Here is a 25,212-nt window from a genome sequence, read left to right on the forward strand (position 1 = left end):
AGGTATGCTTACTATCAAGGATATTTAGGAGGATTAAAGAATTATCAGTGCCTCTTAGAAGAGCCAGATTAGTATACATGTAATCCTCAATTTATGACCATCATTTAGGAATGAGTCATAGGTCATTGTGGTCATTAAGCAGTTTACCACAGGATCTGACTCAATCTTTTGACAACCATTGTAACTCTGACTGGTGATTAAGGGACCAATCATTAAGCAACTGTGATTGTGAGTTCTAATTCTGCCTTATCTAAGAAAGCACTGTGAAAAAGCATATTTATATGAGAAACAATTAGGCTGCCATCCTTTATTATAGAATGTTCTCATTCTCTATATGTGTGTTTGTATACATATGAGTGCACACACAGAAACACAGATTAATATTTTTCTTCCAGACAGATCAATAAAACTATTTCTGACATAAAATCCTTACCCTGGCAGGTGCTGTTCTTCTCCTCATAACCTGCCTTACATATGCATTTTCCAATAGGCACCAGCCATTCCCCTTCAGCACTGCAATGCATCCTTGGGGGTTCATCAGTCATTGAATTGTTCACACATGATCCTAAGACTTCTAGTAGCTGTGAAGAATCAGCTCCAGTGATGGTGTCAGGAAAGATGGCAAGGTTTCGAATCACCAGAGGGCACTTTTTATAATAGACCCGGACAGATACCAGTGCAATGCAGGCACCCACGTCCTGAAAAGCAAGGTAAAAGCCCTTTTTGGTTAGAGGTCCAACATCCCTCACCTCTGTATTTAGCTTCATGACTCTATCTCCAAGATCTAATTCTGTAAAACTCTCATCTGCTGCAATAGTATCAATCTTGATGTATTGGTTTTCTTTCATATTCCTCCCATCTTCATAATCGGATTCAAAGTAATACATATTAAAAGTCTCTTTGCAAGTTCCAAGACCTCCTGGAAGGCTGTTACAGTCTCTAAGGGTAAATTTTAGTTCAATGAAGATCCGAGAAGCTCCTTTGTTAGAGATCCAGCTTGTCAAAAGCCAATTATTCTGAGTCTGTTCCATCACTCTACACACTTGATATGTGTGGATTGGTGCATAATTTTCATCCACCTCACCAATTTCTTCCCACTAGACAAAGAGGGGGAAGGGAGAAAGAAACAGGAAAAAAAATACAATTTTAAAAATCAGATTGCAAATGCCCACAATTCTACATCTGCTATTATAGAATGAGGCAAGTGATAATGAAAAAAAGAAAAATAAAGTAAAAATACCAAACCTTATCTATACCTTTAAATATTGAATTAGATTTTTCCCCACAAGTTGCCCATAGCAGCTAAAAAAAACAGATTTACAATGTTCACCTAAGCTTTGCTTTCCAATTATTGATATATTAGATTTTTGTGATAAGTAACAAGATTGTAAAATAGGACAAAACTCACTTAACAACTATCTTGCTTAGCAACAGGAATGTTAGGGTCAATTGTGGTTATAAGCTGAAAACTATTGTACTGTATATAGAATCTTTTCAAAGCAGAACACCTAGAAATAATTTTGAAAATAGGAAAATAGTTTGCTTTGAAAAGAAAAGGATTCCTAAAAGGAAAAAAAATGGCATAGCTGAAGTATTTGGTTAGAAGACAAATAAAGAAATTGATCATCAAAGTTTCCCATTTAATGGTAAGCATTTTAAGTGAATTCCTGTACTATAAATACTTCAAAGAAAAAGGTAAAATATTTTTTAATATTTTAAAAATAATAATTTTCCTGGACTAGGTTGCTAGCTTATTCAATTTATGACTGATTGAATAGTTTGTCTCCTATCTATATTTTCTAATAATGACATCAATTATTTCTGTTTCCTAATGTATTTGGTGCAAGTCTAGATTTTCTTAAAGTGTGAATATTAAGGAACCCACAAAACAAACATCCACTGTGAATAGGAATTCATGTTATCACAGGACCAGAGAGGCTACTGCTTTGGTCATAAATATGAAATAAACAATAAGATCTGGACTTGCCTACCTGATTTTCTCCGGAATAAGTAAGCAGTGTTACTTAGAACAATATTCAAATATACTACAATTTGAAGGTTATCTAGTGCTATTCAAACTGAAGAAACAATCTCTGGGAAACATAATAAAAATAATTTCTATGGTACCAAAAATTGGTACTACTACAATACTAAGGAAAGTATTTTGTCTACAATACTAAGGGAACTATTGTAGATGAAATACATGGCTAAAATGTCAGGATACTGCAGAAGTTCAGACCTGTATGTAGCAGTGGGGAGGAGTGAATAAAAGGAGGGTTTGGGGAGGAAGGGGAAGAGACAGAGGGAGTGCAAGAGAAAGAAGGAGGGGCTTGGCTGTGGGAAAAGGAAAAAAAGGAAAGGGAAGAAAAGAAGCAGGAAGCAGGGAAAGAGGAGGTGAAATCAAGGGGAAAAGGGGGGGGGTAAGGAGATAGGATAGCAGGGGCGTCTGTGGGCCAAGCCTGAGGGAGAGAAGGGAATAGGATATAGCAGCGGCTTCTGTGGGCCAAGCCTGAGGGAGAGAAAAGTATAGGATATAGCAGGGGCTTCTGTGGGCCAAGCCTGAGGGAGAGAAGAGTATAGGATAGCAGGGGCTTCTGTGGGCCACGCCTGAGGGAGAGAAAAGTATAGGATAGCAGAGGCTTCTGTGGGCCAAGCCTGAGGGAGAGAAGGGAATAGGATATAGCAGCGGCTTCTGTGGGCCAAGCCTGAGGGAGAGAAAAGTATAGGATATAGCAGGGGCTTCTGTGGGCCAAGCCTGAGGGAGAGAAGAGTATAGGATAGCAGGGGCTTCTGTGGGCCACGCCTGAGGGAGAGAAAAGTATAGGATAGCAGAGGCTTCTGTGGGCCAAGCCTGAGGGAGAGAAGAGTATAGGATATCAGAGGCTTCTCTGGGCCAAGCCTGAGAAAGAGAAGAGTATAGGATATAGCAGGGGCTTCTGTGGGCCAAGCCTGAGAAAGAGAAGAGTATAGGATATAGCAGAGGCTTCTGTGGGCCAAGCCTGAGAAAGAGAAGAGTATAGGATATAGCAGGGGCTTCTGTGGGCCAAGCCTGAGAAAGAGAAGAGTATAGGATGTAGCAGGGGCTTCTGTGGGCCAGGCCTGAGGGAGAGAAGGGAATAGGATAGCAGAGGCTTCTGTGGGCCAAGCCTGAGAAAGAGAAGAGTATAGGATATAGCAGGAGTTTCTGTGGGCCAAGCCTGAAGGAGAGAAGAGTATAGGATAGCAGAGGCTTCTGTGGGCCAAGCCTGAGGGAGAGAAGGGAATAGGATAGCAGGGGCTTCTGTGGGCCAAGCCTGAAGAAGAGAAGAGTATAGGATAGCAGAGGCTTCTGTGGGTCAAACCTGAGAAAGAGAAGAGTATAGGATATAGCAGGAGCTTCTGTGGGCCAGGTCTGAGGGTGAGAAGAGTATAGGATATAGCAGGGGCTTCTGTGGGCCAAGCCTGAGGGAGAGAAGAGTATAGGATGTAGCAGGGGCTTCTGTGGGCCAAGCCTGAGGGAGAGAAGGGAATAGGATAGCAAGGGCTTCTGTGGGCCAAGCCTGGAGGAGAGAAGAGTATAGGATAGCAGAGGCTTCTGTGGGCCAACCCTGAGGGAGAGAAGAGTATAGGATAGCAGGGGCTTCTGTGGGCCAAGCCTGAAGAAGAGAAGAGTATAGGATATAGCAGGGGCTTCTGTGGGCCAAGCCTGAGGGAGAGAAGAGTATAGGATAGCAGGGGCTTCTGTGGGCCACGCCTGAGGGAGAGAAAAGTATAGGATAGCAGAGGCTTCTCTGGGCCAAGCCTGAGGGAGAGAAGAGTATAGGATATCAGAGGCTTCTCTGGGCCAAGCCTGAGAAAGAGAAGAGTATAGGATATAGCAGGGGCTTCTGTGGGCCAAGCCTGAGAAAGAGAAGAGTATAGGATATAGCAGGGGCTTCTGTGGGCCAAGCCTGAGAAAGAGAAGAGTATAGGATGTAGCAGGGGCTTCTGTGGGCCACGCCTGAGGGAGAGAAAAGTATAGGATAGCAGAGGCTTCTGTGGGCCAAGCCTGAGGGAGAGAAGAGTATAGGATATCAGAGGCTTCTCTGGGCCAAGCCTGAGAAAGAGAAGAGTATAGGATATAGCAGGGGCTTCTGTGGGCCAAGCCTGAGAAAGAGAAGAGTATAGGATATAGCAGAGGCTTCTGTGGGCCAAGCCTGAGAAAGAGAAGAGTATAGGATATAGCAGGGGCTTCTGTGGGCCAAGCCTGAGAAAGAGAAGAGTATAGGATATAGCAGGGGCTTCTGTGGGCCAAGCCTGAGAAAGAGAAGAGTATAGGATGTAGCAGGGGCTTCTGTGGGCCAAGCCTGAAGGAGAGAAGAGTATAGGATAGCAGAGGCTTCTGTGGGCCAAGCCTGAGGGAGAGAAGGGAATAGGATAGCAGGGGCTTCTGTGGGCCAAGCCTGAAGAAGAGAAGAGTATAGGATATAGCAGGGGCTTCTGTGGGTCAAACCTGAGAAAGAGAAGAGTATAGGATATAGCAGGAGCTTCTGTGGGCCAGGCCTGAGGGTGAGAAGAGTATAGGATATAGCAGGGGCTTCTGTGGGCCAAGCCTGAGGGAGAGAAGAGTATAGGATGTAGCAGGGGCTTCTGTGGGCCAAGCCTGAGAAAGAGAAGAGTATAGGATATAGCAGGGGCTTCTGTGGGCCAAGCCTGAGGGAGAGAAGGGAATAGGATAGCAGGGGCTTCTGTGGGCCAAGCCTGAAGAAGAGAAGAGTATAGGATATAGCAGGGGCTTCTGTGGGTCAAACCTGAGAAAGAGAAGAGTATAGGATATAGCAGGAGCTTCTGTGGGCCAGGCCTGAGGGTGAGAAGAGTATAGGATATAGCAGGGGCTTCTGTGGGCCAAGCCTGAGGGAGAGAAGAGTATAGGATATAGCAGGGGCTTCTGTGGGCCAAGCCTGAGAAAGAGAAGAGTATAGGATATAGCAGGGGCTTCTGTGGGCCAAGCCTGAGAAAGAGAAGAGTATAGGATGTAGCAGGGGCTTCTGTGGGCCAAGCCTGAAGGAGAGAAGAGTATAGGATAGCAGAGGCTTCTGTGGGCCAAGCCTGAGGGAGAGAAGGGAATAGGATAGCAGGGGCTTCTGTGGGCCAAGCCTGAAGAAGAGAAGAGTATAGGATATAGCAGGGGCTTCTGTGGGTCAAACCTGAGAAAGAGAAGAGTATAGGATATAGCAGGAGCTTCTGTGGGCCAGGCCTGAGGGTGAGAAGAGTATAGGATATAGCAGGAGCTTCTGTGGGCCAGGCCTGAGGGAGAGAAGAGTATAGGATGTAGCAGGGGCTTCTGTGGGCCAAGCCTGAGGGAGAGAAGGGAATAGGATAGCAGAGGCTTCTGTGGGCCAAGCCTGAGGGAGAGAAGGGGATAGGATAGCAAGGGCTTCTGTGGGCCAAGCCTGAGAAAGAGAAGAGTATAGGATATAGCAGGAGCTTCTGTGGGCCAAGCCTGAAGAAGAGAAGAGTATAGGATATAGCAGGGGCTTTTGTGGGCCAAGCCTGAGGAAGAGAAGAATATAGGATATCAGAGGCTTCTGTGGGCCAAGCCTGAAGAAGAGAAGAGTATAGGATAGCAGAGGCTTCTGCGGGCCAAGCCTGAGAAAGAGAAGTGTATAGGATATAGTAGGTCCTTCTGTGGGCCAAACCTGAGGGAGAGAAGAGTATAGGATATAGCAGGGGCTTCTGTGGGCCAAGCCTGAGGAGAGAAGAATATAGGATAGGAGAGACTTCTGTGAGGCAAGCCTGAGGGGGAGAAGAGTTTGAGTGAAAGGAGGCAAGCAGAGGAAACAACGAATTAGTAGAGGCTGTGGAAGGAGAGCCCAGCAGGCAGTTCAAGAGAGAGTGAAGATAGAGGAAGAAGCTCCAACCAGCCACCTGAATACTACCCCATCCGTGACCTGCCTGCTGAGAGGAGGCTGACTACCATCCCATCATGTGACCCTGTCAAGTAGAGATGCATCAGAGAGGAAGCAGGTTGGACTGGCAGCCATACGAAGAGGGCCAGAAGAACCCAGACTCCAGAGGCCCTTACAAGGTTTAGCGCTACATGTTCCTATTTGACAAAACAACTTTTTCAATAAAAAAAATCTGGTCCCACTGCTTGAAAAAATATAGACCTTTTCAACATGGCACATTGAACATTAAGAACTCAACTCTATTTTTGAAATCTGAACACATTCTTATTTATATTCACTGTCATACAATTGTACTGCTTTTTAAAAAGCATCATTTTATAATTATTAAGAATCTCTTTCTTACATTTACCAATCACAACATCAGAATAGCATCAGAATATACATTCTGTTCTTTCAGTCTCTCATTATAACCAGATCAATAGCAGCCATTTCCTTTGCTTTTTGCTTTCAGGCAGGGATCATGGCTACCACACACAAAATTTATCTCTTTCATCAAGGGAAAAGACAGACATTTAAAAGCTGGCCATGTAAGTCTGCCCACAATCATAAGAGAAAATTATAGTTGTAAAGAAAGGAGCTACAGATGTTTCCTTATGATTTCATCTTTCCTTCAGACTTCGTCTTTATCTGAACAAATATCTATACAAAAGTGGCAAATATTACTGTCACCAACGTTTTGGTAAAGTCCTTTTTTGGTCTCCTTCCTTGAAGAGAAACATAATAAATGATGGGGAGATCACAGGTCCAAGAAAACAATCTTATAAAGATGGCAAAAACAGCTGACAGCATATTAAATATGTTTTTGGAAGAATATTCTTCCATAGATCAAGGTACATGCTAATGCTGCAAAAGTCACAATCTAATTAATTAATTATTCAGAAGGAAGTGATTTGCCAGATGGAGACTACAGATAGTTCTCCACTAAAAACAATTCATTCAGTGACCTTTCAAAGTTACAATGGCACTGAAAAATGAGACCTATGACCATTTTTCACACATAGAACTGATGCAGTATCACCATGATCACCTGATCAAAATTCAGATGCTTGGCAACTTATATTTATGATGGTTAAAAATAAGGTAATACAAATAATAAAGTTTGTATTCTACATTAAAATTAAATATGTTTTTAAGAAGAAGAAAGGAGATACCAATTTATTGAAAAAAGAGGCTGTTTAAGAAAAACATGCTTTTTACTTTGAACACACACTTCTTACTTTGATCACACCTACTTTCTCTCCCATACTCACATGCAGCCTTAAACATTCAACAAGATATGGATGAAGCTCATGATTATACCCATAAGTAACGCAGTTCATCTATATATGATTCTTGTCAGATCTACAGCACATCAAAAATAAATATTTGTCTATATCAACCTAGAGATGAGAATAGATTAATTAAGTAGTTCTCTACCTTTTTTTCACCATTGAATCTCTTCTGTGGCCACAGACTACGACCATAGACCATCAAGATATAATCCACAATTTAAAGCACTAGACTGCATCTAGCATTCATGGACCCTGCGACAACATACACCTCCGGGTCCGCAGACCACAGGTTGAGAACCATTGGATTAGTTTTTTAAAAAAATTCTTAATTTTAAGTTGATTTTCTCAGTTTCCCAATTATCCCAGTCTCAATTTCTGTCATGTTTGCTGCATCAGGTAGACACTATCTCTTCCAAATGCATTTGGAACAAAAAATGTACTTATTTTTTGTGCATTTCTTCAACATCTCTTCTTCCAACTCATGCAACTATTTTACATGTTTTTCTTCCTGAAAATCAAAATCAATGCAAACATTGTCTTTTTTTAATTTTTGTATACTTTTTGAATTGTTAATGTCATCAAAACTCTGCATAGTAGTTTATAATATGCAAAAAATTGCTGATTTGGAAAGGTGTGTAGTGCCTGAATAGATTTGCATAAAAATTTGGATCAAGTGAATTTCTCCTCCATATGTAGAATGAGAACAAAATGACAATATAACAAAGACAATAATCCAAAAGTTTTGAGTACATTTAATTATGCATATCCAAGTTTACTTCAAATAGAACAAAAATAAATAAATAAAGAGGTTTTACAGCTTCAAACTGTCCTTCACTCAAAGATACAAATATTTCATTCTCTTATTACTACAAACCAAAACAAGATAGAAAAACAACCTTTGTGGTATAAACTTTTGCAAATGAAAACAAACAGATATTGATCAAATTGCTTCCTTTCAAATTCAATGAAGTAGAAAAAGGGAGGAAAAAAATAGTAATTCCCAAAAATAAAAAGCTTGAGATAATTTAAGCACATTCACGTCATCATGGATTTTTTTCTAAGTCACCAAATTTAAAATACAATAAATTCTTTTTCTCACAACAATATATTTCAGAATTCTTTGCTAAGGAATAAAATTAACATACTTGGTATCATCTAAAGCTTCAATGCTTCACTAAATTTTGTTCTTTTTACTGAGTTCCAGAGTGTTCCCATTATTTCTCTACATCTTCTCTACATTTTCTCTACATTCATTCTGTTGGAAGATTACTCTTAATACTTTTTAATACAAGATTTACTATTTAGTTAATTATTGGAACTTCAAAGGGTGCCAATCTTTTTTTCTGTATTGTCTCATCTTATTCCTGTTCACTCACATGTCATCTGGTACAATATTCTCAGATACGCATTTTTCAAGAATAGACAATAGCAAAATGTACAATGCAGTTGACTTGAAAATCTGCTATTTGCGATGGTGGCAAATCTGCTATTTCACATCATCTCCCTGATTTGCAAAGAGCTTTTTACATAGATATAACAATCACAATTACACTTTTACAGTTTTCTGTTATCGGTATTTCTTTTTTCTGATTTTGGGTTTTCCATTTTCCATTCTATTATCTTATACATATTCTTCTTTGTTTCATACTTTCTCATTTTTACAATATATACATCTATATACAATATTTCCATCTCTATTGCTTTCTAAGTATATGCCATCTCTTCATTGTGTTTACTATGTTTTTCTCATGCATTGATTTTATATCTCTTTTTGAGCTATTTATACCACCTATTCCATATCTTGTAGTACTGTTTCCACTCTATCTCTTAGTTCCATCATTAGTTTGTCCATTTCCAAGCATTCCAGCGCCTTTTTTATGATTTCTGCATTTGAGGGAATGGTTTTTTGTTTTCAACTTTGGGCAGATGAGATTCTGGCAGCGGTAATTATACGAAGCATTATACATTAGATATTCTTACTAATCTTTTTATTATTATTCCTAGAAGAGACAGTTCAGGGTTCATGTCAATTTTTTGTTCTAACCATATTTGGGAACATTCTGGCCAATCTCGCTGTGGGTAAATGCCACCTATAAAACATTTCATAGATGTTTTCCTTATAGGATGCCAACATTGTCAATTTATAATTTTTTTCCCATAATTTTTCCCAGTACTCCAATTCAAAATTGTACCCGAAGTTTTTAGCCTAAATTATCATTGTTTCCTTCCGGTTTCCTCCTCTATTTTGAATTTTAAGAAACAATTTTTGTTATAAAATATTTTATTCAATTTTCACATTCCATTTGCAATCATTTATATACAGGGTATTTACTATAAGAAAAGAAAAAAAAAAAAAGAAAAAAGGGAATAAAACGAACAAGTAAAAAGGAAACACAACTCATCATTCACAACCCCACCTAACCCTTGCATCCTCCATACACCCCATCTACCCCCTCCAACTTTCCTTTCTCCCTCTAACACTCCCCTCCTACTTCCCTTTCCCCTCAAACCTTCCTTCCCCCCTTACTCCCCAGACACCCTCCTTACATTACTCCTTACATTCCCCTTACTCCTTCCTTACTCCTCCCTCTTCCTTCCCTCTACCTCCCTCCTTGGTGTATGCCTTTATTCGAATGTTGTTTGATCTGATAAAAGTAAAATGAACCAAGGAAAATAATAATAATAATAATAATAATAATAATTAAAAAAAAAAGGGACCACCGTATATAAATACATTCTTGTTCTTATTAAGACTATGTTAAGACCCCCCCACCCCACCCCCCACAATCCCCATCCCTAATCCTCCCGACTTCCCAGGGCCCACACCTGGCACTACCTTCTATCTAAAATATCTTGTATACATATGAATTAAAAAAATAAAAGTAATATATCAAAAAAAAAAAAAAAAAGAAAAGAAAAGCAGAGAAAGAAAAGAAAAAAAAAAGGAAAAAAAGAAAAGAGAAAAGAGAAAAAAGAAAAAAAGAAACCACTCTTTGTGTTGATCTCAGCCCCCCATCTTTATCTATGCTTAAATAGTATAAATCATTCTATCTATATTTTATTCTCATCTCTTACTTCTTTGCTATTTACCCCGACCTTCTGTAGGCTCTCCCGTTTCCTTCCTAAACCTCATGATCCCTTCCAATAAGATTTAAGCAGCGTGATTCATGCCATATATTCAAATATAACTTTACAGACAAGTAATCAAACTTTCCCTTCTAGTAAAATTTAAACAGCGTAAATGATCTTTCTTTACCCCTTTTTCAAACAGTAATTCAAAATAATCTAACCAGATTTCCCCTTCTTAGTAAAGTTAAGCAGCGTAGATCAGATATTACTTTACACAGGAATCAATTTCTATCTTAAGATAATTCCAACCGACTTCCCCTTCTAATAGGATTTAAATAACTTAGTTCATTCCACATGTATTTTACCCTCATCCCCCACTTGTCTGATATTTACCACTATCAAATTTATACTACCATTTGTTTAAAATATAACTCAGAGCGATTTGTAGCATGAATCATTCCACATATTCCAATAATACTTTCAGCAAGAATCAGTTAACCTTCTATTTTAAGGTAGTCGCTTCTAACAAAGTTTAAACAACATAAATCATTCCGCATTCTTTTTACAGTTATCTTAAAATAATCCCAAGCGGCTTCCTGTTCTAATAAGCTTTAAACAACGTAAATTTTGCCCTCTTCCCTTGCTTGTCTGATATTTACCACAAATAACGTAGTTCATTCCACATGCATTTTACCCTCATCTCTTGCTTGTCTAGTATTTACCACTATCAAATTTATACTAACGTTTATTTGAAGAGTAACTCAGAACTATTACAACCAACTTTCCCTTCAAATAAAAGTTAAATAGCATGGATCATATTCAAATAATACTTTCAGCAAGAGTCAGTTAACCTTCTATTTTGAAATAGTCCCATCTAACAAAGTTTAAACAACATAGATCATTCCGCATTCTTTTAACCACTATCAAATTTATGCTAACGTTACTTTAGAATCTAGCTCAAAGTAGTTTCACCCAGCTTTCCCTTCTGATAAAAATTAGTCCACTTTTTCTACCAGAGAGAGGTCTCAAACCCCCATTCAGTCCTCAACTTTAGGAAGTCTTTTGAAGTATCTAAATTCTCGATCTGCGTTCTTCTGCTTCTCCGAGGGAGGAGGGGCTGCCCCCTCCATCTTGCAGCCGCATGGCCAGCCGTTTGCTTTCTCCTTCCGCTTGTCTCTCCTCTCTTCCAAGCGCGTCAGGAAGTCCCGCCTTCAGAATCCTAGAATAGAAATCTTGAGCCTCCGAAACAGAGTTAAGACGAAATCTTTGATTCTCAAATGTAACCGTGATGCCGGCAGGGGCCTCCCATCTGTATCGAATCTGTTGACTCCTAAGCTCTTTAGTTAAAAAAGTATATTCCCTTCTTGCTTTCAACATGTGGAAAGGTATATCTTTGAAGACAATCACGTCTTGGTCATCAACTCGGAGACTGTTATTATAAAACTTTTGCACAATCGCGTTTCTAGATTCTTTTGTAGAGAAATGTATAATTATGTCCCTCGGGAGCTGTCGCTGTTCCGCTATCAATGAGTTCTGGCGATAGATTTTCCGAATCTGCCAATCAAAGTTAAGTCCCGGGCTTCCCAGCGCATGGCTGAAGGCTTCAGCAAAGGTCTGTTTCAAATTCTCTTGTTCCTTTTCACGGAATCCTCTGACTCTTATTGAAAATGCCTTCCTATCAAAATTTAGCATCATAAGCTGTTCTTCGTTATTTCTAATTTTTTCTTGTAAAATTTGAATATTGGTAGTCAAATTAAAATTAGCCTTCTCCAGACTTTCCAATTTGTTCTCTATTTCAGCAGAGTAATCTGACAGGGCAGACACGGCTGCAAACGTATTCGCCTTCATTTGATTAACTTTAGATTTTAGATCATCATAAAGTTGCAATACAAATTCCTTAAGTTCTTGCTTAAAGGCATTAAAGATTTTAAAGAGATATTCCTGTGTTAAAACTTCTCCAGTAGAGGGCGTAGGAGACAAAGGCTGTGTTTCCAATAAAGATTCTTTACATTCTTTAAACACATTTGTAGCAAGACGCTTCTTTGACTTGGGTGGCATAATAGATAAGCAAGTAAGCAGAGCTTCGCTCCCCTCTATTTCCAAAGAAGAAGAGTTTATTTTGTTAAGGAGCGGTCTGCAAGAAGATAACACCGGCTGAGTACATCAATCATCCACGGAGAGAAATCGCCATTTTAAGGTCTGTTTAGACAAAGAAGTCTCTAAGACGAATGGTGCTGGTATTTACGATAGTAATGAAAGCATAAATCTCACAGGGGTGGGACCCGCCCGTATCAATTCTAGCTTGAGAAAACTTTATTTTGTCCTGGGGGGGGCTAGCCTGTCTGGGGCTGCCAAAAAAAAAAAGGCAGCTGAGAAGAAATGGCTGGAGATAAACGCTCCGCTTCGGCTGGATCTAATCTCTTTCCACAGCCAAAAAAGAAAAAAGGCTGTGGCTTACGAATAGACCCTAGCCTACGGAGCTATCCTCCCTGCCCCTTTCTTAGCCAAAAAGGGGTGCTATCTATGATCTTAATTAGATATACAAACCAGATCTCTGAGGAGCTCGGTGGAGCCCTCCTCGGCAACAGGCCACGCCCCCAGGAAGTCACAATTTTTGTAATCATTTTTTCTTCTGTTCCTGTTACTATTTTGTCAAATTCTTGTTGTTAGTTTTGAAATATATAGTATTCTAAATCCTTTTTGTATCTTGTTAGAATTTGTAGATACCAACCTAATTCAATTCCCTGTAATTTTAACTCCTGATTTGTTTTAAATTTTCCTTGCCTATCCAATAACTTCTTATACATCAATATCCTGTTCAAATCTATTACATTGGGGTAGGTCATTGCTTCCATGGTTGATATCTATCTAAGAATTTTTGTGTAGAAATTTCTTTTGATTTTCATCCATATTTCTAATAAGGCCCCTCTTACCTGATGTCTCTGGAAATATTTATGGGCTTTATGCTTTCCCTCCCAGATAAAAGCATGCCAGCCCAGCTGTAAATCATGGCCCTCTATCATCAATATTCTTTTATTTTGAAGTACTATCCATTCCTTGAGCCATGTTACCAATGCTGTCTGGTAGTAAAGCTCCCAATCTTGGAGGACAAATCCTCCTTTGATTCTAGAGTCCTATAGTAATTTTAATTTTATCCTAGCTTTTTTCCCCAACCAATAAATTTTAAAATTATTTCATTTAGTTCCATGAAAAAGTTTTTTCTTAATTTTACTGGTACAGTTTAGAATAGAAATAAAATTTACCCTAGGATATTCATTTTTATGGTTGCAATTTTTCCAATCAGTGATAATTGTAATTTAGCCCAATTTTCCAAGTCCTTTCATATTTGTTGTAGTAATTTTGAATAATTGTCTTCTTTTATAGCCGTTAGTCAAATTCCAAAATATTTTACCTTTTTAACTATTTGCATTTCCAGTACTCTCTCTAATTCCTCATTTTGCCTTTGTGTAAGATTTTTAGTAATTATCTTCATTTTATTTTTATTTATTTTTAAGCCTGCAACTTTACCAAATTCCTCTACTTCCTGAATTAATATTTTCCCTGTTTCAAGGGGGTCTTCTATTATAAAAACTGTATCATCCACAAATGCCTATGTTTTGTATTCTTTCTTTTTAATTTTTAACTCTTATTTCCTCTTTTCCCCTAATCTGTGTTAGTAAAACCTCCAATGAAAGGATAAATAGAAGAGGGGATAGTGGGCATCCTTGTCTGACTCCTTTATTTATGGTGGCTTATTCTGTTAGATCTCCATTCACTATTATTTTAGCTGTCTGGTTTGAATATATTGAGGTTTGAGGTTTATTGGGATTTATATGCCGCCCTTTTCCCTGAGGGGACTCAGGGCGGCTTACAACCACAGGGGAGGGGAAGTGCAAGGTCAAAACAAACAATTAGTGAACAAAAGAAAAATGATAAAACACAACTTTCATTCAGCAATCAAACACTCGGGCGGGTGATTGGAAACCTATTCCCAGGCCTGCTGGGAGAGCCAGATCTTGAGGGCTGCGCGGAAGGTCTGGATCGTGGTGAGGGTGCGGATCTCCATGGGGAGCTCGTTCCATAGGGTCGGGGCAGCAGCAGAGAAGGCTCTCCTCCGTGTGGTCGCCAGTCGGCATTGACCAGCTGATGGAATTCGGAGGAGGCCTAGTCTGTGCGATCTAATTGGTCGGTTTAGGGAGGTAATCGGCAGAAGGCGGTCTCTCAAGTACCCAGATCCACTACCATGGAGTGCTTTAAAGGTGGTCATTAGTATCCTGAAGCGCACCCGGAGACCAACAGGTAGCCAGTGCAGCTCGCGGAGGACAGGTGTAACGTGGGCGAACCGAGGTGCGCCCACTATCACTCGCGCGGCTGCATTTTGGACTAGCTGTAGTCGCCGGATGCACTTCAGGGGCAGCCCCATGTAGAGCCCATTGCAGTATTCCAGTCTGGAGATCACAAGGGCTCGAGTGACTGTTGTGAGGGCCCCCCGATCTAGGTAGGGCCGCAACTGGCGGACCAGGCGAACCTGGGCAAATGCCCCCCTGGTCACAGCTGACAGCTGGTGGTCAAAAGTCAGCTGTGGATCCAGGAGGACTCCTAAGTTGCGGACCCTATCTGAGGGGTATAAAATTTGACCCCCCAGCCTAAGCGTTGGTGTATTAGCCAAATTATTGGGGGGGAAACACAACAGCCACTCGGTTTTATCCGGGTTGAGCACCAGTTTGTTAGCACTCATCCAGTCCTTAACGGCCTCCAGACCCTGGTTCATCACGTCCACCGCTTCATTGAGTTGGCACGGGGCGGACAGATACAATTGCGTATCGTCCGCATATTGATGGTATTTTATCCCGTGCCTCCGAATGATCTCGCCCAGCGGTTTCATGTATATGTTAAATAGTAGGGGGGATAAGACCGAACCCTGGGGTACCCCACATGTTAGGGGCCTCAGGGACGATCTCTGCCCCCCGACTAACACCGACTGCGACCTGTCCGAGAGGTAGGAGGAGAACCACCGCAAAACAGTGCCTCCCACTCCCACCTCCCGCAGTCGTCGCAGAAGGATACCATGGTCGATGGTATCGAAAGCCGCTGAGAGGTCAAGGAGAACCAGGATGGACGCATAGCCTCCATCTCTGGCCCTCCAGAGATCATCGGTCAATGCGACCAAAGCGGTTTCTGTGCTGTAACCAGGTCTGAAGCCGGACTGGAAGGGGTCAAGATAGCTAGCTTCCTCCAAGGCCCGTCGAAGCTGAAAGGCCACCACCTTCTCAACAACCTTCCCGATAAAGGGAAGGTTGGAGACAGGACGAAAGTTGTTTAAGATGGCTGGATCTAACGATGGTTTCTTTAGGAGGGGTCTCACCACCGCCGTTTTGAGTACGGCGGGGAAGTGCCCCTCCCGAAGGGAGGCGGTGACAACCGCCTGGATCCAGCCATGTGTCACCTCCCTGCTGTTAGCCACCAGCCAGGAGGGACACGGGTCCAGAATACAAGTGGAGGCACTTACAGCTCGGATGGCCTTGTCCACATCCCCAGAGGCAACTTCCTGGAACTCAACCCAGAGTTGATGTGGCAGATGATCCTCCTGTGTCTCAGCTGGATCTACTGCGGTGGAGTCCAAGTCCGATCGAAACCGAGCTACTTTGTCCGCCAAGAATTGAGCATAATCCTCAGCCCTACCCTGCAAGGGGTCTCCCGCATCCCTCCTATTAAGGAGGGAGCGGGTTATCCTGAACAGGGCGGCTGGGCGTGACTCGGCGGACGCAACCAAGGAAGAAATATATGATTTTTTTGCAGTTCTTAATGCTCGAACATAGTCCTTGGTGCAGGTGGTTAAGAGTGCTCGGTTTGCCTCGGACTTATCCGACCTCCACTGGTGCTCTAGGCATCTCCTCCGGCGTTTCTTCTCCCGGAGTTCCTCGGTGAACCAGGGAACTCTCCGGGATCCACTGACCCGGAGGGGCCGTAGTGGCGCAATCCGGTCGAGAGACTCCGACGCCGCCGAGTACCAGGCGGCAGCCAGAGTCTCCGCCGAACTGTGGGCGAGGGTATCAGGAATAACCCCAAGCTCCGTCTGGAACCTCTGAGGGTCCATAAGTCGCCTGGGGCGGAACCACCTGGTCGGTTCCTCCTCCCTACGGTGGGGGTTTGGCCTCCGGAAGTCAAGCCTCAGTAGGCAATGGTCTGACCACGACAGGGGTATGATCTCATTACCCCTCAGACCAAGATCACACATCCACTGCTCCGAGAGGAATACGAGGTCGAGCATGTGACCCGCTGCATGGGTTGGGCCCCGAATTACCTGGGTCAAGCCCATGGCTGTCATGGAAGCCATGAACTCCTGCGCCCCGTCAGAGCGTTCACCGAGCGATGGCAAGTTGAAATCCCCCAGAACAATAAGCCTGGGGAACTCAACTGCCAGCTCGGCTACTGACTCGAGGAGCGAGGGGAGGGATGCTGCAACGCAGTTGGGAGGCAGGTACGTTAGCAGCAAACCCACTTGACCCTTGAGGTCCAACTTTATCAGCAGAGACTCACACCCGACAAGCTCCGGAGCAGGGACCCTACGAGGTAACAGAGACTCCCGGATTACAATAGCCACACCGCCACCCCTTCCCTGGGCTCTCGGCTGATGAAGCACCTGAAATCCCTCTGGGCACATCTCTACGAGGGGGACTCCTCCTTCTGTGCCCAGCCAGGTTTCAGTAATACATGCCAGGTCTGCCCTCTCGTCAACAATTAAGTCCCGGACGAGGGGAGCTTTGTGAACAACAGACCTGGCATTTAGCGACAACAGCCTGAGCCCAGGGTCCTGACTACTCGCGCCATCTGGTCTTGGAGTGGGACTCCTAGGGCCGGAAGGAGGGATCTCTGTAATGTAGCGAACCCTCCTTCCCCGGTAATGGCCAGCCCTAAGGTCCCCGCCGTATCTGCCTCTCCCTGTCACGACCGCTATGCTCCGACCCACTCCCATGTCCATGGCCCCCCCAACCACCCCGGTTCCTCCCGCCTTCCCCAGCAGGTCCTCCGAGTCAAACATTCTCATTTATCCACTCTAACAATCCCACGTAAAAATTTAAAACATATAAAATACAAAGGTAACAATTACTAAAAGTGGGCCATTCATTCAATTCCAAACAACTCCCATACACTCAACATTCTATTTAAAAATTGCGCAGTTATAATATATAATAATATGGAAACAGTGGAGGAAGCGATGGTCCGCTCCTCTCCCTTCTTATGTCCTGGGGAGATATCCTTAGCCACCACGTCAAAAGTACGTAGTATGTAAGGTGGCTGTAGCCAAACAAAGTTGAGTGTAAAGCTCCAGAGTTCGTAAATGGCTCCCATATAGTCTTGTCCCACTGCCTTAATCATTCTAATAATTTTTCCCCAAGTTTCATAATAGCTAATTGTGTAATAAGAAACTGGCAATTTAAATTATCTAAAGCTTTTTGTGCATCTACCAATACTAATGCTAATTGTTTCTCCAGATGTGCTTCATAGTATTCTAATACATTCATTTAAATTCTTGTATTATTTCTTAATTGTCTTTTGGGTAGGAATCCCCTTTGATCTGAACGAATAATTTTATTTAATATTTTTAAGTTTTTCCGCAATAATCATCATAAATATTTTATAGTCAACATTTAACCGCCAGATTGGCCTATAATTTTGGATCAATTGATTGTCTGTTTCTTCTTTGGAATTAATGTTATAAATGCCTCTGATGATGAACTTGGCATTTCTCTTGTTCTAATACTTCATTGTACAATTCTAACATGATTTCCTCACACGTTTCTTGAATTTTTTAATATATCTCCGTGGAAATTCCATCTGGTCCTGGTGATTTATTGCTGTTGTTGTTGTTGTTGTTTCTTTACTGCTTCCTTCATCTCTGTTAGAGTTATTTTCTCATTTAGCATTTCTCTTGCTTCCTCTGAAATACTTGGTAGATTTCTCTCTTGCAAATAATTTTGAAGTTCTTTTTGAGATGTTTTCCTGACTGTATAGAGTTTGAAAAAAGTTTTGGAATATACTTTTTATTCTTCTGTCTTATGGAACAAATTCCCATATTTGTCCTGCAATTGCTGTACTAGCTTTTTGATTTTTTATTTCTTCAATTTGTGGGCCAGCCATCTACTTGGTTTATTTGTGAAATAGTTTTGTTTTGCCATTTTTATATTGCATATCATTTCTTCTTGAAGTGTTAGATTGATTTTATATTTCACCAAATCTCTCTCTTCTTTGATTTTGTATTTTGTGGTTCTTTCTGCAACACAGTCTCCAACTCTTTAAGCTCTCCTTATTTTTTCTTATTTCTCCTTGCCGTATATGCTATTGTTATACTCCACACATAGGCTTTTGTGGTATCCCATAGGTTTTGTAGTGTTGTTTAATCTTTCTTGTTTTCCTTGAAGAAAATATCTAATTCCTTATCCATCATTTGTATATATGATTTTTCTTTTACAATTCTCTGATTTAGCGTCCATCTTAATTTTTTCTTCTCACCTTTCCATTTTACCATTAGTGGATTGTGGTCTGCCCATGTATTTGGTAAAATATTCATATCTTCTATGTTATTGATCAATTCGTCCATGCCATATCTATTTGTTATAAAATATTTTATTCAATTTTCACATTCCATTTGCAATCATTTATATACAGGGTATTTACTATAAGAAAAGAAAAAAAAGAAAAAGAAAAAAGGGAATAAAACGAACAAGTAAAAAGGAAACACAACTCATCATTCACAACCCCACCTAACCCTTGCATCCTCCATACACCCCATCTACCCCCTCCAACTTTCCTTTCTCCCTCTAACACTCCCCTCCTACTTCCCTTTCCCCTCAAACCTTCCTTCCCCCCTTACTCCCCAGACACCCTCCTTACATTACTCCTTACATTCCCCTTACTCCTTCCTTACTCCTCCCTCTTCCTTCCCTCTACCTCCCTCCTTGGTGTATGCCTTTATTCGAATGTTGTTTGATCTGATAAAAGTAAAATGAACCAAGGAAAATAATAATAATAATAATAATAATAATAAAAAAAAGGGACCACCGTATATAAATACATTCTTGTTCTTATTAAGACTATGTTAAGACCCCCCACCCCACCCCCCACAATCCCCATCCCTAATCCTCCCGACTTCCCAGGGCCCACACCTGGCACTACCTTCTATCTAAAATATCTTGTATACATATGAATTAAAAAAATAAAAGTAATATATCAAAAAAAAAAAAAAAAAAAAAGAAAAGCAGAGAAAGAAAAAAAAAAAAGGAAAAAAAGAAAAGAGAAAAGAGAAAAAAGAAAAAAAGAAACCACTCTTTGTGTTGATCTCAGCCCCCCATCTTTATCTATGCTTAAATAGTATAAATCATTCTATCTATATTTTATTCTCATCTCTTACTTCTTTGCTATTTACCCCGACCTTCTGTAGGCTCTCCCGTTTCCTTCCTAAACCTCATGATCCCTTCCAATAAGATTTAAGCAGCCTGTCTTTTCTTTGGATTTATCTGTCTCCATGCACTCCTTAGATGTAATTCTTGCACCATTTCAAAAAAGGTACTAGGTAGTTGTCGCCTTTTCTTTTTATTCTTCTTTGTATTCCTATAATCCATTTTGTTATGGACCCTATACACTTCGTTCAAGTCGTTTTCGACTTCCTGCTTGCTTTTTTGCAGATATTCTGCCAGGAGTTCGGCCATTAACTTTGGAAGATCTTCCTCCTTAATTTCCATTATAAGATAATGGAAGATAAAACATTGATTTCTCTATCTCTAAATTTATAATGGCCTCCTCCATTTCTTTGTTTACCGCTATCATTTTACTTTCTGTTTTATCTAGTTTCCTTTCCATTTGTTCCATTCTAGCTTCCATTATTTTTATCTTTTGTTCAATTTGTGTTAGCTTTTCCTGCATTGTACCAATTTTATCATCTAGCTTGCGTATCTCTCCAGTCACCTCCCACATATCACGCTTAGGTTCTTCATGATTTTTTGTCATTTCCTCCTACATCTTCATCATTGTCTTCTGGATTAATGTTAGGGTTGATTGCATGCTCTGTAGATTTATAGTGGAGCTTGACTTCTCACCTCCTAGCACGCTTTCCACTGAACGTGGTCCTGACAGGGTTGCTACCATTGCAGTTGTCCCCACCACCACCACCCCCTATTTTGGTAACTGTAGTGGTTGTACTCGTCATTTTACTGTTTTTAAAAAAGTTTTTCCACAGTACCATATATCCCTGTTATTTCACCTTTATCTATCATTCTTTTTTTGCCTCTACCTCACTTCCTCAAAATTCTTCTACCTACTTCACTATTATTGATGACCACAATAGAGAACACCATATATTATAATACAATTTATACAATTGATCAATACAATTAATAATCTAAAAATGGTCTAACAGTTCTGACTATTAACATAAACAGTGATACTAATCTTAATCTAATTGTTATTTAATTATAAGAAATATAAAAATTATAGAAATTGTGTTTACTATAATACTTATACCGCAGGTTTAATACCTTAAATCTACTTGTAAAAATATAAATAAATAAATATATGTAATGGTTTTTTTACTTGATTATTAAATTATGTTATTAAAATATCTAGGATATATATATATATGTGTGTGTGTGTGTGTGTGTATATGTGTGTGTATATGTGTGTGTGTGTGTATGTGTGTGTGTGTATCTATGTGTGTGTGTGTGTGTATGTGTGTGTATATGTGTGTGTATACACACACACACACACACACACACACATAGATACACACACACACACACACACACACACACACACACATATTCTGGTCTTGTTCTATTCGGGTCTTTTCCCATGTAAGATTGACATTGCCTTGGCAACGTTTCGGCGAAGTCTCACTCGCCATGTTCAAGCTGGGTTTTGGGCTTAAAACGTGGTCGTAGCTGCCGTCTTTCTATAAACCTTGGTGGGGGTATGTGGAGTGCAGGCTTTGTTTCAGTAAGTGGAAAGATTGGTTGTGTGGTTGTATCATGATTGGTAGATTGGTGCTGGCTATGTGTCCATTGTTGTTTCATGTTGTAACGGCCTGGGTGGTGGGTGGGGCTCGTTTGTTGACTAGGGCTGGTTTCCAAATGTCTGGTAGGCAGGAGGTATTGTCACGTTTATTCATGTTGTGGGGGTGTTTCTCTATTTCGATAGCTTCCATAATTATTCTCTTGTTGAAATGTTCAGTTTTGGAGATTAACCTGGTTCCGTCAAAATTAATTTCATGTCCTGTAGCTTTAATGTGCTGGAAAAGGGATGACTTTTTTTTCTTTTTTTTCTTACTGTGTTCTTGTGTTCTGTGATGCATGCCAAGACAATCTCAATCTTACATTCTGAGTCTTTGCGTTGTAACCTCCTAAGTTCTGTGATGTAATGTCCTGAGCAGGTGGCTGTGATATAATATCTCGGGCTCTGGTTTGGCTCCAAGTTTGCAGTCTGGCCATGTGTTCACTTTTCACCTCAAACTCAGTAACCCAGCACTCTGGGGCAAATCCAAACAACTAGACCTCTGGATAGCCAAAACAGAAACCTCCTACAAGACAAACAAAAACACCAACAAACTCCACAGACTAGAAAAACAACAGAAGCCCAACCCCCCTCCACAGCAACTCATAAAACAAACAGTACACAACATATCAGACAGAACCCTCACCACAGCTGAAACCAATGTCCTTTCCAGAGGATTCAACTTTGCAGTCACCCCTAAATGAATCCCCACTGAAGACATCATATGCAGAGTTGAAGCTACACTCACCAAAATCACCCGGATGAAGCCAATAAAATCAGACTTGCAGTCACCAACATCCTTTGCTCCAGTAATCCACCCAGAAGCAACTTACAACAAGAAGAACAAAAAGCATTCACCAACTTGAAAGACAACAACATAATCATTCTCCCAGCAGACAAAGGTAACGCTTACAAACCTCTAAACACAGACCTCACTACCTACCTGGAATAAACCATCAAATCCAAAATAAAAGCCTCCCCCGTCAGTGAAGAGATCCAGCAAAGAATCATCCCCAGAGAGAAATCATCCAGATGCCCCAAGCTCTCTGGTCTCCCCAAGATACACAAAGAAGGAACACCACTCAGACCCATAGTCAGCTCCATAGGCTCACGTCTACAGAATCTTGCCAAATTCCTCACCAAACAATTCCAACCCTACATAGAATCCATTACCTCACACGTACAAAACCCACTCCACTTCATAGAAACAATAAAGAAACAAAACTTACAACCCAGCGACTTACTCGTGAGTTTCGATGTCATACCCCTCTTCACCCAAGTGCCTATTAAAGAAGCCTTGACAGCTATCCAAAACAAATACCCCCCCCCTCTAAGCACATACTAGATCTGACCAACCACTGCCTAACCAACACATAATTCATCCACAATGGACAAAGATACAAACAGATAGAAGGAGCACCTATGGGATCACCCCTCTCACCCGTCATTGCAAACCTATTTTGAAACCAACACTTTATATAAATCTAAACACAAACACAAACTCTGGCTTAGATATGTTGATGATACTTTTGTGATTTGGCCACACGGGAAAGAAAAACTAGACAACTTCTTCACACATCTCAACAGCCTACACCCCAAAATACAACTTACTAAGGAAATAAAAGCTAACAACCAACTTTCCTTTCTGGATGTCCTAATCTACAAAAAACCCAGTGGCTCCCTAGGACATACCATCTACTGGAAAAAAACACACACCAACTGCTACTTAAACGCACAATCCCATCACCACCCTGCACAGATCACCTCCGTTACCAAGACCCTCATCTCCAGAACCAAACGCCTAGCCGACAAAGACCACCTGAAAACTGAATTACACACACTCATGAATATATTAATTTCCAACGCATTCCGAAGAAACACAATTACCAACCTAATCCAAAAGGAGACACTCCCCAAGAACCGAGACACAGAAAAGGACAATGGCATCACCCTTCTCCCTTACATCAAAGGCACCACAGATAAAATCAGCAAAATTCTCCACAAACACAATAGGAAGACAGCCTTTGGCACTGACCAAAAAATAGCCAACATCTTAAGAAACCCCAAAGACAAGATCCAGCTAGAAAACCAAGGAGTCTATGAAATAACATGCAAAATCTGCCCAGTCACATACATTGGACAAACTATTAGGAGAATAAATACACGCATCTCAGAACACAAGAACGCAGCCAGAAAAGAAGAAAAAACTTCCTTCCTCTTCCAGCACCTTTAAGCAACAGGACATGAAATTGATTTTGAAAGAACCGAATTAATCTCCAAAACTGAACACTTCAACAAGAGAATAATTATGGAAGCCATCGAAATAGAGAAACTCTCCTACAACATGAATAAACGTGATGATACCGCCCACCTACCAGACATCTGGAAACTAGCCCTAGTCAACAAACGAGTCTCAGCCATGAAAACAGACACCGGACCCAGAAAAACACAGGACACAACCACCAATCACCCTCACCAGACTCAAACCCAAACCCATTCCATAGACCAAATGCAACCACCATCCAGAACCAAACCACGGCGCCATCACCAACTTCTGCACCCCCCTCTGACCTCCCACACAAAGCAAACTGACACATGCCATGAACACATGGCCAGACCACAAACTCGGAGCCAAATCAAAGCCCGGAATGTTACACCACAGCCATCTGCTCAGGACATTACATCACAGAACTCAGGAGGTTACAACGCAAAGGATCAGAATGATACAACGCAGCCAACCCCCCAGGAGGTTGCAGCACAGGACTCAGGGTATCACTACAATAAAGCTCAGGATGTCATCACACAGCCCATTATCCAGGTCATTACAACACAAAAGAACAATAGGCACACAGCCAGTATCGCAGCCACACAGGATGTTACGAAAACAGCCGACTAATCTGCAAACATCAACTCCATCAACTAATCAAGATGTTACAACACAGCCAACCAACCCTTACAGCAACCAGCACTCCACAAACACCCCCACCAATATTTATAGAGAGACTGCAGCTCCGATCACGCTTTGGTCACACAAGCATGAAGCCAAAGGTACCAGCCTAAAGATGGCGAGTGGGACCTCGTCGAAATGTCATCAAGATACTCTCAATCTTACATGGGAAAAGACCCAAATATGCCAAGACCTGCATATCTGTACCCGTTAAAATCTACGAACAGACACACACACACACACACATTCATTCATACACACACTCTCTCTATATCAGTCTATATAAGTTTGCTTTCACATACGCAATTGTCCACTGGTTATTATCTATAAGTATCTATAAGAATATATATGTCAGAAAGTATAAAATAAAAGGTATTTAAGGTATTCTATATAAAGTTCCAAGTCTAGTTTTAAATGAACAGCTATACAGTAAATAATATCTATACAGGATTTTATATAATTGCATCAGGTTACTTAGATTGCACAGAATTCCGGAAATTTAGAAAACTCTTTTTCGTTGTTCTTACTGTTGCATCAGTTTGTCGTCCGCTAATATCCAGGATGTTTCCTTCTATCTATTTAGCACAGTCATATCACAATTCTCTCACTTCCCCTGCCAGATCAAATCTCTACTGTCTTCTTCCCAGACAGAAGCTTCTTATAGTTGGTTCTTTCCTTTTTTGTAATCCCCAAAGTTTAGTCCCAGTCTAATCACAATCTCAGGTCGTGTTTCTACTGCCTGTGCTAATTTTCCAGAAGCTCAAGCCGTCAATACTTCTCCTCCATTCCTTCTCTGAATGTTAACTCCGTTTTCTCAAGGTTCTGCTCCCACCGCTAAAGTGCCACTTTTTTTCTGCCTTGGAGACTCACTCACTCTCCAAGCTATAAATTCACACTTCCTGAGAGTCACACCAGTAACTCCTTGAACTCCACTGATACTTTCAGCTGTTTC

The 25,212-nt window shown here is 41.1% G+C and overlaps 1 protein-coding gene across 3 annotated transcripts in view; it reads right to left on the bottom strand.

Moving 5' to 3' along the window:
- EPHA5 (EPH receptor A5) overlaps nucleotides 1–25,212 on the bottom strand; it is a 237,770-nt gene that overhangs the window by 184,325 nt on the left and 28,233 nt on the right. For 2 of the 3 annotated variants that reach the window (XM_032237901.1, XM_032237899.1), the window contains exon 2: nucleotides 434–1,097. In XM_032237901.1, the coding sequence (XP_032093792.1) occupies nucleotides 434–1,097 (664 nt within the window). Of the gene's footprint in view, nucleotides 1–433; nucleotides 1,098–25,212 lie in introns of those variants that run through there. The other variant, XM_032237902.1, reaches the window with a different exon arrangement.

This window comes from Thamnophis elegans, chromosome Z (assembly GCF_009769535.1).
Source record: "Thamnophis elegans isolate rThaEle1 chromosome Z, rThaEle1.pri, whole genome shotgun sequence".
Classification (NCBI taxonomy): domain Eukaryota; kingdom Metazoa; phylum Chordata; class Lepidosauria; order Squamata; family Colubridae; genus Thamnophis; species Thamnophis elegans.